This window comes from Dipodomys spectabilis, unplaced genomic scaffold, assembly GCF_019054845.1.
Source record: "Dipodomys spectabilis isolate Male_0828 unplaced genomic scaffold, ASM1905484v1 ptg000325l, whole genome shotgun sequence".
Classification (NCBI taxonomy): Eukaryota; Metazoa; Chordata; class Mammalia; order Rodentia; family Heteromyidae; genus Dipodomys; species Dipodomys spectabilis.
The window spans coordinates 415,523-429,120 of NW_024871002.1; the positions used below are offsets into that span (position 1 = coordinate 415,523).

The window sequence follows — 13,598 nt, forward strand, 5'->3', positions numbered from 1 at the left end:
GGCCCTGGCCTAGGAAGGGTGGATAGTTGGAACCTCAGTTTAAGTTAAGGTTCTGGGACACGGGCCCAGAGGGAAAAGAGCCATGAGGACCATTTGTGTTAAGTAGTCAGTGGTGGTGAATTAGGCTTCTTGAAATTCCAGCCCACAGCACCCAAGGTTTGGGGACCCTAGGGCAGGAGAAAGGTCCTGGCTTCAGAATGTACAAGTTACAGCTGGGTTGGGGGGCATCCCATTTTCTAAGCTGCAATGTGGAGCTGCAGGTGCCCCAACCCCTCCCCTCCAGCCGCAGCAATTCTCCTGGGTCCTGGTGGGGTGTGGAGCATTGGCACTCAGGGGCTGAAGTCAAAGAGGGGGTTTAGGGGGCTGGGAGGAAGGAGTGTTGAGCTGAGCACGGGAGGGGGGAGGAGGGAGGGGTTCCTTCCTTCCCAGCCTGGGGTGTAAGTGTGTGTGTGTGGAGGGGGGGGCGATCTGGGGACTCAGGGATATAAAGGGGGGGGGATAATTCATCAGAGGGAGGTCGGGACGTACCACGGAGCCCAGTGGAGGGAGGGGGCAGAGGACATGGTCATCGAGGGGAGCCCCCGCCCCCTTGGCCGAAGCCTGGGGCTAGGGTTGGAGGGAGAAGTGGAACTGGGCTGGCGGGTGGAGGTGGGGGGAAGGGAGGGAGGCGGTGTGCTCCTTCCATCCCATCCCCCCCAAACCGGGACTTCCGAGGGGGTGGGTGTTAGAGGAGAGGTTAGGCTTGGAGCGGGCGACGAGGGGGCCCCTCCCTCGCACCTCCCCCCCCCCCCCCCGACTTGGTCGCGCCCGAAGTGTAACACTTTCTCTTTGTCGGAGGAGCTCTTCTCTTGTTTCCTGTGCTGTGGCTCCGGTTGCAGCGGCGGCGCCGGTGGCAGCCCTGGCGGACGCGGGAGCGATGGCAGCGGCCGACATAGCTCGCCAGGTGGTGAGTGCGGGCTTTGGATTGCCAGCGCCAAGAGGAATTGGTGGTGGTGGTGAGGGGATTGGGGACGAACCGGGGGGGGACTTCATCGCCAACCCGCGTGCAAGGAGGCAGTGGGCAGCCTTAAAGATCTGAGGCTTGGAAGGACTTTGGTTTCGGGGTTGGGGGGTAGGTCAATGACTAGTTCCCCTTACCCCCACTCCCTTGGCTTGATCGGTGTGTGTGGGGGGGGGACTCTTGGCAAAAAGCCTGCAGGCGGCAGCTGAACTTGCGTGGCCCTAGCCCGCTGCAGTAGGCGCCGCTGCCGCCTCCTTTGCTGCAGCTGCGGTCGCGCTGCTGGCTGGGGCGTTGCCGAATGAATGGCCGCACAAGCCGCTGAGTCCTGGGGTCCCTGGCCGCCCCCCGCTCCGACCTTGCTGCGCCCCCCCGGCACACTACTGCCTGCTGGGACTCATGCTAGCTGTGGCTAAGGGGCGAGGGGCAGGGGCTAGCCTGGGGCAGAGGGATGAGGGGGGCGGGGAAGTGACTGGCTGGAGTAGGGTTTCTCCATATGCATTGCATATGTGACTGCGTCTGTGTATGTGTTAGCCGTGTGTGCTTGTATATGGGCACGCGTGCGCTTTCGTGCCTTCCCCCGACCAGGCAGATGTGGCTCCTGGCCTTCTATCTATGACCCTAGATGAATCGATCTGTTTGTATAGAGACAGAGGTGTGCTTACTTCTTGAGTTGTGCGTTGGTACGTCCGAATGCGACTGCAGCAGCTTGTGCTCTGTGCCACGGGGTCCCCTGTGTGCCTCTGTGTGTGAGGGTGCAGTTCAGTGGCCTGTACTTCCATGGCTGCATATTTGGGCACGTTTCTGAGTGGGCCTGGGGGGGGTGGTGTCTGTCTCCAGTGTGTGTTCAGGGTAGCTTGGGCTTGTTTACCAAAACCTGTGGAGCTGGCTTCTTTCTGTGGGGACTCAGGAAAATAAGTGTGAGACTTGAAATGCAGTACTGACTCTTTTTTTTCTTCCTTCTTGTTGGCTTCAACTCTGGTTAAAACAAAACAAAACAAAAAAGCAACCCGAAACCCCAACAACAAACAACTCCCCCCCCCAAAAAAAACCCTTTCATTTTAGAAACTGAAGTTTTCCAGCGTGGGAGTACAGAGAAGACCCCATACTCCTCTTTTTTTTTGACCAGAAGTTTGCTTGCAAAGGGAGAAGTTGATTCCATTTGCAGGGAACAATCCACTCCTTATCTATGGATATCTGGGATTTTAAAAAGCCCACCAGCATCCTGAGTTCATGAGGTAGAACAGGTAGAGTAAATCCCCCTACACCAAATACTACTTGATGAAAATCTCTGAACCACACAAAAATGTTGCTAAACCTCATAGCTTATTTAGAGAAATAGTCCATGCAATGCAATTCCAGTGGGGGAAAATGCCTGTAGGTATTTGCCGTAATCAACGTTGATTTTCAAGATCTGAGTCCAAAATCTGACATTCATTTTCTCTACAGGACAGAGAAAGGTAGTCCATTCCCTGTCCCACATTGGAAGGAAGGTGAAGATGGTTTCTTTGCAATCATCCCATCCCCTTGTGTAGCTAACACAGAACTCTGTAGGCAGTCCTAGGGAGGAAGGTTATGAGGAATAGTTAGGAGATAGTGCTCTCTGATGATGGAATTTAAGAGAATTCTCCCCCAAGATTGGCACTGTAATATGTGTTGTTTTAGTGTTTAGAGGGCAACCAGAGTGCTTTTTTATTCTTTGTTATGTACATTTTACAGATGGCATACTTAAGTAGAGAAATTACCCCCCTGGGTCACACTTGCTCTATTCTTAGTGACCAAAAATGGCACTAATGATTTTTTTTCTTGTTAGATAATGAATTTGCATTGATCCATACATACACTCTCACCACACTCCTTTTGCCTGGCTTAGGATTGCAGGGCAGATGTTGTTAAATGAACATTCCAGAAGGTTATTTCACTTCAAACACAACTAAGGCAACCCAGGGAGCTCTTTTGTTCTGCAAAATGGGGAGCAGGGGATGGAAGGCCTCTTGGTTTGCTTTGCTTGGTTCCACTTTGCTCTGGCTGCCTTCAGCCATGTTGTATACTGAAGTACATAATTGCAATGGCAGATTCTGGAGCCGAAAAATCAGCCCAAGCACTTGAGACCTTGTTATTGTGATAAATGGGTTTCTGGGAAAACTGACGTCACTCTTCATGCTTCCATTCCCCCCACCCTCACCCCCCCAGCCAGTGAAGATCTTATTTATATGTCATTTGTCTCTGCTTTGCATCTGCAAGAAGTTGTAATTTACTGGCAGAAGTAGGGATAGACTCAGGAGACCTTGGGTGGCTGGTTACTGCTGGTTTCTTGTATCTAGGGTTTGAGAAAATTAAAGAATAAGTCTGGAATCTTAGCTACTCAGGAGGCTGAGATCTCAGGAGCGAGGTTTGAAGGCAGCCCAGGTAGAAAAGTCTGTGAGATTCTTATCTCCCATTAACCACCAAGAGTCCAAAGTGGAGATGTGGCTCAGAGTACTAGCCTTGAGCGAAAAAGACTAGGGACAGTGTGGAAGTCCAGAGTTCAAGCATCAGTTCTCTCTGTCTGTCTGTCTGTCTGTCTGTCTGTCTGTCTCTCTCTCTCTCACACACACACACACACACACACACACACACACACACACGAATAAGCCTGATGGTTACGGGGCTTGAACTCATGGCCTGGGCACTATCCCTGAGCTTTTTTGCTAAAGGCTAAGCACTCTACCATTTTGATCCACAGCTCCACTTCTGGTTTTCTGGTGGTTAATTGGAGACAAGAGTCTCCCAGACTTTTCTGCCGTGGCTGGCTTTGAACCATGATCCTGAATAGCTAGGATTATAGGCATGAGCCACCAGTGCCCAGCAGGGGTGACGTCTTTTTTTTTTTTTTTTTTTTTGCTTATATGGTGCTGAGGAATGGAACCCAGGGCCTCAGGCATGCAAGGCAAGCGCTCTACCACTGAGCCACCTTCCCAGCCCCAGGGGTGACGTCTTAATAAGCACTGAGATAGAGTATCATGCCAATAGTGCCTTCATGTGTGTGTGTTTGGTTTTTCTTTTTCTAAAGTCAGTTGAGGGTCACTGTGCCTAAATATCCTTAGTGCTTTAACAGGTCTGGAGTGCTTGGGGAAGGGTCTGTATTTGGGCAAGTGTGCATCTTGGAATTTGTTCTTGTATGCATAATTCAATGCCTTCCCCTATGAATGGATACCACAAAGCATTCTGTATGACAACATTATTTCTCCACTGCGTCCATGACTGACTCATGTATCCAAGTCTGCGGCTAGCCTTTGTCATCTATACCAAAAAAGTAGTAGATAAAGTTCATGGCTTTTAAGCTTCTAGCCTATTTGGAGAGACAAATTGGGGACACAGTGAGACAATTAGAGAATTTGAGAAGATCCTTGGAGTTTTTTACCCCAAATTTCTTTTCTTTCTTTTTTGTCCAAGACAGGGACTGTAACCTCTCAGTATCTATAGATTTTGTTCATTGCCTAGTGCTCTACCAACTGAGCCATGCCTCCAACTCCTAACCCAAACTTCTAATAATAGTGCCTTGGGCTGCTACTTACTCTGTACTCTGGGAAGTTAACATGATTCATCTGAGGTAACAGCGAGGCACAGGGCAGAACTTCAAAAACCTGTAACTTCTACCTCTTACATTAGGAAGTTTCTCTCAGTTTTCAGTTTGGGGTTTCAGCCATTAAATGCTGGCCTACAGAAAGCACAATCTGGTTGATTATTTTTAGAACCAATCCCAGGATTGGCAGTGGCACTGTAGGGCGTGGTCAATGCTAGCTCTCTCAAGTTTTCCATGAAAGAATTTGTGGGAGCTAATTTTACCCTATGAACTTGGGAGGGCTGCTTAAGTCTTGCTATTAAATGGCAGCTTTTAAAATTTTTTGTAAATTGTGTGTGTGTGTGTGTGTGTGTGTGTGTGTGTGTGTGTTCTAGGCTTGAACTCAGGGCTTGGGTGCTATTCCTGAACTTTTTTGCTCAAGCTAGCATTCCACTACTTGAGCTACAGCTCCACTTCTGGCTTTTTAATAATTTATTGGAGATGGGTGTCTCACAGACTTTCTTGCCCTGGCTGGCTTTGAACTGTGATCCTTAGATCTCAGCCTCCTGAGGAGCTAGGATTACAGGCATGAGCTACCAACGCCCATTTTTTTTTTGGGGGGGGGTAAATTTTTGAGTCAGGGTTTTGCTCTGAAACCACGGCTGGTCTTGAACTCCAGATCCTCTTACCTTAGCTGCTTGGTGGTGTATACCAATATGCTTGATGGCTTTAACTCTTCTCAAAGCTTCTGGCTGAGATGGTTCCCTACTCACTAGGAGAGAAAACAAAATGCCCGTACCGTATTCACCTAGAGCTCTAGTGGGACTATAGCACTGAGGAAAGTTTCCATGGCCCTAAGTATTAAAATTTTGTTGAATCCAAGTCAGGTATAGGGCAATCACTATACAAATTTCCAACTAGTCTACAAGTTTGAGATTTTTTTTTTTTTTGTCGGTCCTGGGGCTTGAACTCTGGGCCTGGGCGCTGTCCCTCAGCTCTTCAGCTCAAGGCGAGCGCTCTACCACTTGAGCTACAGCGCCACTTCCGGTTTTCTGGTGGTTTATTGGAGATAGGAGTCTCACGGTCTCTCCTGCCCGGGCTGGCTTTGAACTGCGATCCTCAGATCTCAGCCTCCTGAGTAGCTAAGATTACAGGCGTGAGCCACCAGCGCCCGGCTTACATGTTTGAGATTTGACAAAAAAAAAATTGGAGGGGCATTTCAGTTCCCCCTAAATGCACGTAGTCCTTTCCCTGAAAGAGTTTTCAGACTATTGATAGACACAGACACCATTAGATCCTGGTGCTAAGTCCACACAGGGTAGCTATTGCCTGCCATGAGATTTCATTACTAGTGGTCCTAATTCAGCAGTTGATGAGGACTATGACAAGAAAGGCTTCTGGAGAGCTATAACACAAGAGGGGGTGAGTTGAAGATAAGTGTGATCTCATTTCTGCCAGGCTGGGAACAATTCATCTGTTCATTCACCCTTGATTATTTTCATTCATTCCTTTAACATTTATTTATTGGGCACCGATCCTGCTAGGTCCTGTGCCAAGGCCTGGCAATGTAATAGTGATTAAGGTACACAGGAACTCTTACCCTCTCAGAACTTCCAGGTAAAGGCAGGAATAAGCCTTGTTTCCTCTTCACAATCTAAATCCTGGAAATGAGAGCTTTGGCAGTGTGCTTATTACAAACTGCATCACAGTCCAGTGATTTGTCTGCACAGTGTAATGAGATTTTGAACTACCGTCATATGTATAGCATTTGTTTTGTGGCATCTCTGTTGTAAATTTTCTCTTGGAATTACTGGCTATGTTGCCCGGTATTGGCCCCTTCCCTTCGTGTGCTCTTGGAAGGGAATAAATCCATTGCATTGATCTGCGCAAAACTAATTAGCAAGGGATATTCCTTGGAAAAGGTTTCTCCAAAAATGAAACAGGACTGATTTCTAGACTTTCCTGGATTTCCTTTCCTTTCCTTCCTTCCTTCCTTCCTTCCTTCCTTCCTTCCTTCCTTCCTTCCTTCCTTCCTTCCTTCCTTGCTTCCTTGCTTCCTTCCTTCCTTCCTCTCTTTTTCTTTCTTTCTTGCTTGCTTGCTTGCTTTTTTGTTGGTTGTGGGGCTTGAACTCTGGGCCTGGGCTCTGTCTCTAAGCTCTTCAACTCAACAGTGCCACTTCCAGTTTTCAGGTGTTTTCTGGAGTAGCTAGGATTATAGATGTGAGCCACTGGCGCCTGGCACTGGCCCGGATTTCTGAATTATCTAAGCCATGATTTAATATTTTTATTATTATTAAGGAGAAGCAGAAGGGTTATAATTCCACAAGTCTGCTAATAGGTAATTTTTTTTTTGGACACTGTCACCCCCTCTTTCATTTTCTCCCCAGTCCCCTCCAGTCCCAGCCCACAACAAGTTGCATAGTTTATGGTTTATTTATTTATTTTTTCCAGTCATGGGGCTTGGATGCTGTCTCTGAGCTCTTTTGTTCAAGGCTAGCCCTCTACCACTTTGAGCCACATCGTCACGGTTTTCTGGTGGTTAATTGGAAATAAGAGTCTCAAAGGGACTTTCCTGCCTAGGCTGGCTTTGAACTGTGATCCTCAGATCTCAGCCTCCAGAGTAGCTAGGATTACAGGCATGAGCCACCAGCACCTGGCTTATGGTTTAATATTTGTGTGAACAATTGAGAAAGGGCTTTGAGTTGCATATATATTAGAAGGAAAAGGGAGGAAAGGGAAAGGGGTGGAGAAAGGAAGGGAAGAAGGAAGGAGTAAGAGAAAGCAAAGGAAAAGAAAACCATGGAGAGATGTAACATGTTTCTTTAAATTATCTCCCAGTGCTTTCATCTGTATGATTTCACCTTCCCTGACAGCTTCCTGGACAAATATTATTCTCTTCATTTTAATGTGTGCAGGGAGACTAAGTGACTTAATCCAAAGTTTTACTGCTGGTCAGTAGATGAGATAATGGAACACCTACCAGATGATACAGATTCCCTGTTTGAAAACTCTCACCTTTCCAAGATGTTTATGAGACATTGAAATCCTGTCATGCCCCTCTTCTCCTCACCCCTGTCAGCATGCTCACAGGACTCAGAGAAGGGTTCACATGCTACTTTGGACATTCTGATAGATTTACCTTAAAATCTAAGATAACACAGTCATGGCTTGTGTGGGTTTTCTTTTTCTTTCTTCCTTTCCATATTACTTTAAATAAAAATCTTGGAGCCACCCGCCATGTAATGATGGATTATTTTAAGTAACAACTGGGGGGGGGGCAGAATAAATTAGAAACACAGACCCTTCTTCCTCAGTTTGGCAGCTTCTGCTGCTGGGATTTGAAATCGTGGGTTTCTCTGCTGCCTGCACAGAGGAAGGAGGCCACGTGCTCAGGAGGGTGAAAAATCATGTTAGCCTCTTCTCCAGTGTCTTCTCCTTAGAGACAGCCATCTGCTGAATGATGCAGCGCCCTCTCTGCTGGCCCTGGCCAGGGGTCATTTGTGTGACCAAGGGGCAATCTGTAGGCCTTCTCAGGGAAGGCCTCAGGGTTCTGGGTTCCCCTCCCAGGGACCTCTCTGACCCCTACCTAAGGCCCTGGGGTAACAGGAGCTGAGCCCTGCTTTCACAGTCCTGATGAAGTGTGAGATGGTGTTCGATTTCCTCCCACAGCAGAGGCCCCAATTCTGAACACTGGCTGATGTACAGGCAGGAACTGTTTTTTTTTTTTTTTTCTTTCTCTTTCATATCCCCTTTAAATAAGACCAGATGGAAGCAGGGGCAAATTCAGGCTCCCCAGAGGGCAATTGGGCATTCACCCAGAGGCCTATGGGAAAACCTAATTTTTTTTTCCTTTTTCTTTTTAAGACATTAGAGGTTAACAATGGCCAGAACACCAGAACACCTAGAAAACTCCATTGGGAGTGCCTGGCTTGAGGGGGAGTGTATGTGGCTTTTGTAGGAAAGTTGGCCCACCCTTGAGCAGGGGTCAGACCTGGGTTGAGATGGAGATATTTAACCTAGACAATGGCTTGTTGAGTTAGGTAGGGTTGTTAGCCTGGGACTCTTGAGTGGAGCTGGGCAGCTGGCCAGGCTGAGGCTTAGGCCAGAGAGAGAAGAGAGGAAAAGAGAAAGAAGAGTGGGGGAAGAGAGAGATGAGAAGGAATACAGGCCTTTCAGCAGCATCAGCTACCTCAGTTGCCTTCCAACTGGTCAGAGCCACCTTAGTGAGCTTCCAGACCATGGTCCTTTGACCTTTCTTCTTCCTGACCATCAGGAATCCCAAGTCCTGGATTTTTTTTTTCCTTGTCTGTCCTGAGGCTCGAACCGTATACCTGCGTGCTATCCCTGAGCTCCTTTTGCTCAAGGCTAGCGCTACAGCGCCACTTCCGGTTTTCTGATGATTAATTGGAGATGAGTCTCCTGGGCCTGCTTGCGTGTTGGGTTTGAACCTCAATTCTCAGATCTCAGCCTCCTAAGTAGCTAGGAGTACAGGTGTGAGCTATCAGTGGCAGGCTTGTCATGGAATTTTCATTCGCAGAAAGAAATACATCCACCACTGCAGTTAGTGTTGCCGTCAGAGTGAGAGTCTGCTTTCACAGTGGCCTTGCACCTAACACCACCATTCTCTGCCACTCTGAGTCAGACAAGTCACTTCCTTTCTCTGAGTCTCTGTTTCCCCTTTTGTAAAAGAAGAAAAAAGAAAAAGAAAAAGACCGTGTTGTTGGATCAGGTGATCTTCCAAGGTGTTGGTGGCTCTGAATTTATGTGGGTCTTAGGGTTTCTTCTCTAAGCTAATTTCTTTTAGGTGCTAGCAGCTTCTGCTTCCCAGTGAAGTGCCAGAATTAAGCTCCGCCCCTTCTCTCCTCTGACTTTTTGAGCTGGGAGGAGAAAGCTGGAGAGAAAGCCGGGCTATGCTTTGGGCTCAGTAGGGTCTCCATAAGTGGAATGGAAACAACCCTTCAGCCATTGCCTGTGGTGTGGGTATATATAGCTATTGCCTTCCAGATAGGTACACAACAGCTCAGTATTTGTCTATGGATCCCACTTTAAATATACTAGGAGAGCTGGCTATTTAATACATTCCTGCTGTGAATTCTTTTATAGAATGAAAAGCCATGCTGGAATTGAACTTCTGTATTGAAATCAGTTTCATCTACTGGCCTTGTCAAAGTAGGCCATTTCCCTTGTATGGTGTGAACAGTCTTCCTTGTGCTTCCTCTAGGTCCTCTAAACTCTTCTCCACTGATGGACAATTCTGAGGGTGCTTGGAGGGTGCTGTCAGCTTTGTCAGGCCTGATTTCTCCTTAAAATGGCCCCCAAATTTCTCTGAAGGCAGCAGATGAGTCAGTTGTCTCAGGACTTTTCTCTGTGTGTTTCAGAGCATGTGATTTGTCTTCTAGTTTCCATGAATCTTTATGTTATACTGTATAATGCCATGTTATATATATATTAATATTACATGTGAAATCAGTTATAACAAGGAGAATAATAGGGTTTTTATTGGGTTATTGGCAAAATAAATGTGCCTTATATATAATGGAACTGCCCAAAAGCTAAATGCCCTTCTTAACTAAATTTTCTGGTTATTTGTATATAAAGCACCTTTTGGTTGTAGTTGAAGATTTTCGTCAAATATCTGAGGCTACTTTCTACCTAAGAAAGTATCCTCACAGACTTAAAAAATATTAATTTATGCCTTAGTACCAGTGGCTCATGCCTGTAATCCTTGCTACTCTGGAGGTTGAGCTCTGAGGATTGCAGTTTGAAGCCAGCCCAGGCAGAAAAGTCCATGAGACTCATCTCCAATTAAGCTCCCCAGAAGCCAGAAATGGAGCTGTGGCTCAAGTGATAGAACACTAGCTTTAAGCAGAAAAGCTCATGGACAGTACCCTTGCCCTGAGTTCAAGCCCCAGGACTAAGTCTCCTCTGTCTGTCTGTCTGTCTGTCTGTCTGTCTGTCTGTCTGTCTGTCTCTCTCTCTCTCTTTCTCTGTCTCGTCTCTGTCTCTCTCTTGCGCGCACACACACACACACACACACACGCACACACACACACAATATTTTTTCCATGCGTACTGTAGAAATTTTGGAAAACTGAAAAACAGTATGACGTATCATAAACTACTTTCTATGCCAAACTTAGCACTGTCACTATTCCTACTCCCTACCTACCAGAGATGCTTCTGTGTATGTAGGGTTTTTTTTCTTTGCATGTTATTAAACATTCTTAGAAAATATTTTCCATTAGCTGCTTAATATTTCATCGGGTATCCTTGAACTAACGAATTGGAGCTTTGTGGTGTCTCAGACATCAGTATTCAGGGCCTGAATGGGGATGGAGAAAGAGAAGGTGTGAGGGAATGGACCCATCATTAAGCTTCTGTGGGGACACTGAAGAACATTCCACTTCAGTGTTTCGGTTTTTTTCTTTTTGTGTGTGTGTTGGTTTTAGGACTTGAATTCAGGGCCTCGGTGCTGTCCCTGAGCTCTTTTAGCTCCAGCCTAACACTCTACCACCTTGGGCCACAGCACCACTTCTGGTTTTTTTTTTTTTTGGGTCCGTTCATGGGGCCTGAACTCTGAGCCTGGGCGCTGTCCTTCAGCTCTTCAGCTCAAGGCTAGCGCTCTACCACTTGAGCCACAGTGCCACTTCCGGCTTTTTTCTTTTTGCTTATGTGGTGCTGAGGAATCAAACCCAGGGCCTCAGGCATGCAAGGCAAGCGCTCTACCACTGAGCCACCATCCCAGCCCCACTTCTAGTTTTTGAGTAGTTAACTGGAGGGACTTTTTTGCTCAGGCTGGCTTTGAACTGTGATCATCAGATCTAAGCCTCCCATGTAGCTAGGATTACAGGCATAAGGCACTAGTGTCCAGCTTGTCCCTTAGCTTTTTAACTCAAGGTTGACACTTGAGCCTTTCTCTTCACTTTTGGTGCTTAATTGGACATGAGTCTCATGGCCTTTACCTGCTTTGAACCATGATCCTCAAAACTCAGCCTCTTGAGTATGTAGGATTACAGGCAGAAGCCATCAGTGCCCAGCTCAGTTTAGTGTTTCTGTCCTTTGTTACCACTTGGATGCAAAAGGCCAGAGGGGAAAGTCAGTGGTGGGTCATGTGTTCCTGCCATTTTGTTCTTATTGTTCAGGACGACAGTTACTAACTTAGCTACCTTGGCTTTAAAGGGAGGCAGGAAATTCTCCCTGGACACAGACAGATCCTCAATTCCTTATGGTCTCAAATCCCACTTGCTGTCTCTAGCAGGGATGTCAGATGAGAGGCAGCATAGAGTGTGAGACAGCAGTTACCTATTTGGTTACTTTATTTTCTGGAATCACAGCAGTGAGAAGATACACAGCTGGAAGTGCCATAACTCTTTTTTCTTAATAGGAATATCCAATTAAAAAGCACAGTTGGTATGTTCTCAAGGGAGGAGGCGGAAGAGGAGAGCACAGTTTTTGCCTGTGATGTGAAAGGTGGTATAACGTATTTGAAAACCACATGTGGCTACAGATGAGGAGCAAACAGGAAATGGAATTGGGGAGCGGGGGGGGGGGGGGGGGGGGGGGAGGATTTTGTCATTACTCAGGGGCCCTCTCATTTTGCCTTTAAAAGTTCCTCATCATGGCTCACATCTGCAATCCTAGCTACTCAAGGAGGCTGAAATTTCCAGGTAGGAAAGTCTGTAAGAGTCCTATCTTCAATTAGTCACCAAACAGCCCAAAATGGAGCTGTGGCTCAAGTGGTAGAGTGCTACCCTTGAGCAAAAAGGCTCAAGGACTACACCCAGGTCCTGAGTTCAAGCTCTTCTCAACTCCTGGCATCCTAATAACTCCTGCTACAAAGCCAAGTGAGCTAAAACAGGCCTTCTTTTATTAATTATACAGGTGATATGGGAATACATTCATGCTATAAAAGAACCAAGCATTATGAAAGCAAGCTGACAGCTCTCCTGGACTGGGCCCTCACTTCCATTCCTTTCCCCTGAGGTAGTTGGTTTGGCAAGTGTCATTTTGGTAATGTCTATGCATTGTATATTTGTGTGCCGATACACATACAGGCTTTTTGTACCTATATTGCCTCGGATTCTGCATCTTATTCTCCAACTTCTTTTTATTTACTTTTGTGTGCCAGTGCTAGGGGTTAAACTGAGGGCTTAGGCACTGTCCTCTAGCTTTTTCTTTCAAGGTTGGCACTCTACCACCTGAGCCATAGCTCCACTTCCAGCTTTTTGGAGGTTAATTAGAGATAAGCATCTCATGCAATTTCCTGCTTGGGTCAGCTTTGAATTGCACTTCTCAGATCTCAGGCTCCTGAGAAGTTAGGATAATAGGTCTGAGCCACTGGCACCTGGCTCTATCCTTGATAGGCACCTGGTAGGCACCTGGCTTGAATTCAGGGCCTGGGTGCTGTCCCTGAGCTTTTCTACTCAAGGCTAGTGCTCTACCACTTTGAGGCACAGAACCATGACCAGTTTTCTGGTGGTTAATTGGAGATAAGTGTTTCATGGACTTTCCTGCGTGGGCTGGCTTTAACCTTGATCCTCAGATCTCAGTCTCCTGTGTAGTTAGGATTACAGGTATGAGCCACCCGGCACCTGACTTCTATTATTCTTCTGTATGGCTACACAATGTTCCAGAACATGCCCTGTACCATAATTTAGTAAAATATTTTTCTGTTGTCAGACATTTCCAGTTTTTCAGTGTTATAAACAATGCTGTAATAAATTTCGTTGTATATAGATCTTTGTACAGAATGGGAGGTTTTGTAAAATAGACTGAAAGAGGAGGTTTCAGGGTTATAGGAGCCATGCAATTTACAATTTTGGTGACTGGCCTTTCTGGCATCTGTGTTTAAGCTTTGCACATGGCCCTGACTGTTACTCAAGATGACAGTGGAAGGTTTCATTGTTGGACGTGCTGGGCCAAGCTGCCAGTTCCATCTCCCCTTGTGCACATTGTAGTCAAGGAAACATTCAATTAAGTGCAATTAAAGTAATCAGGACTTCAATTAATCAGGAGGAAGGGGAAAGAGATAAGGTGGCAGAGGCTTAGTGAGACAGT

At 46.7% G+C, this 13,598-nt stretch overlaps 1 protein-coding gene across 4 annotated transcripts in view; it reads left to right on the forward strand.

The window, feature by feature from the left end:
- The first annotated feature begins 604 nt into the window (after window positions 1-604).
- Window positions 605-13,598, forward strand: part of Septin6 (septin 6) — an 82,248-nt gene continuing 69,254 nt past the window's right edge. For 2 of the 4 annotated variants that reach the window (XM_042702483.1, XM_042702482.1), the window contains exon 1: window positions 757-946. In XM_042702483.1, the coding sequence (XP_042558417.1) occupies window positions 917-946 (30 nt within the window). In that variant the 5' untranslated portion in view covers window positions 757-916. Of the gene's footprint in view, window positions 947-13,598 lie in introns of all 4 variants that reach the window. The other 2 variants (XM_042702481.1, XM_042702484.1) reach the window with 2 other exon arrangements.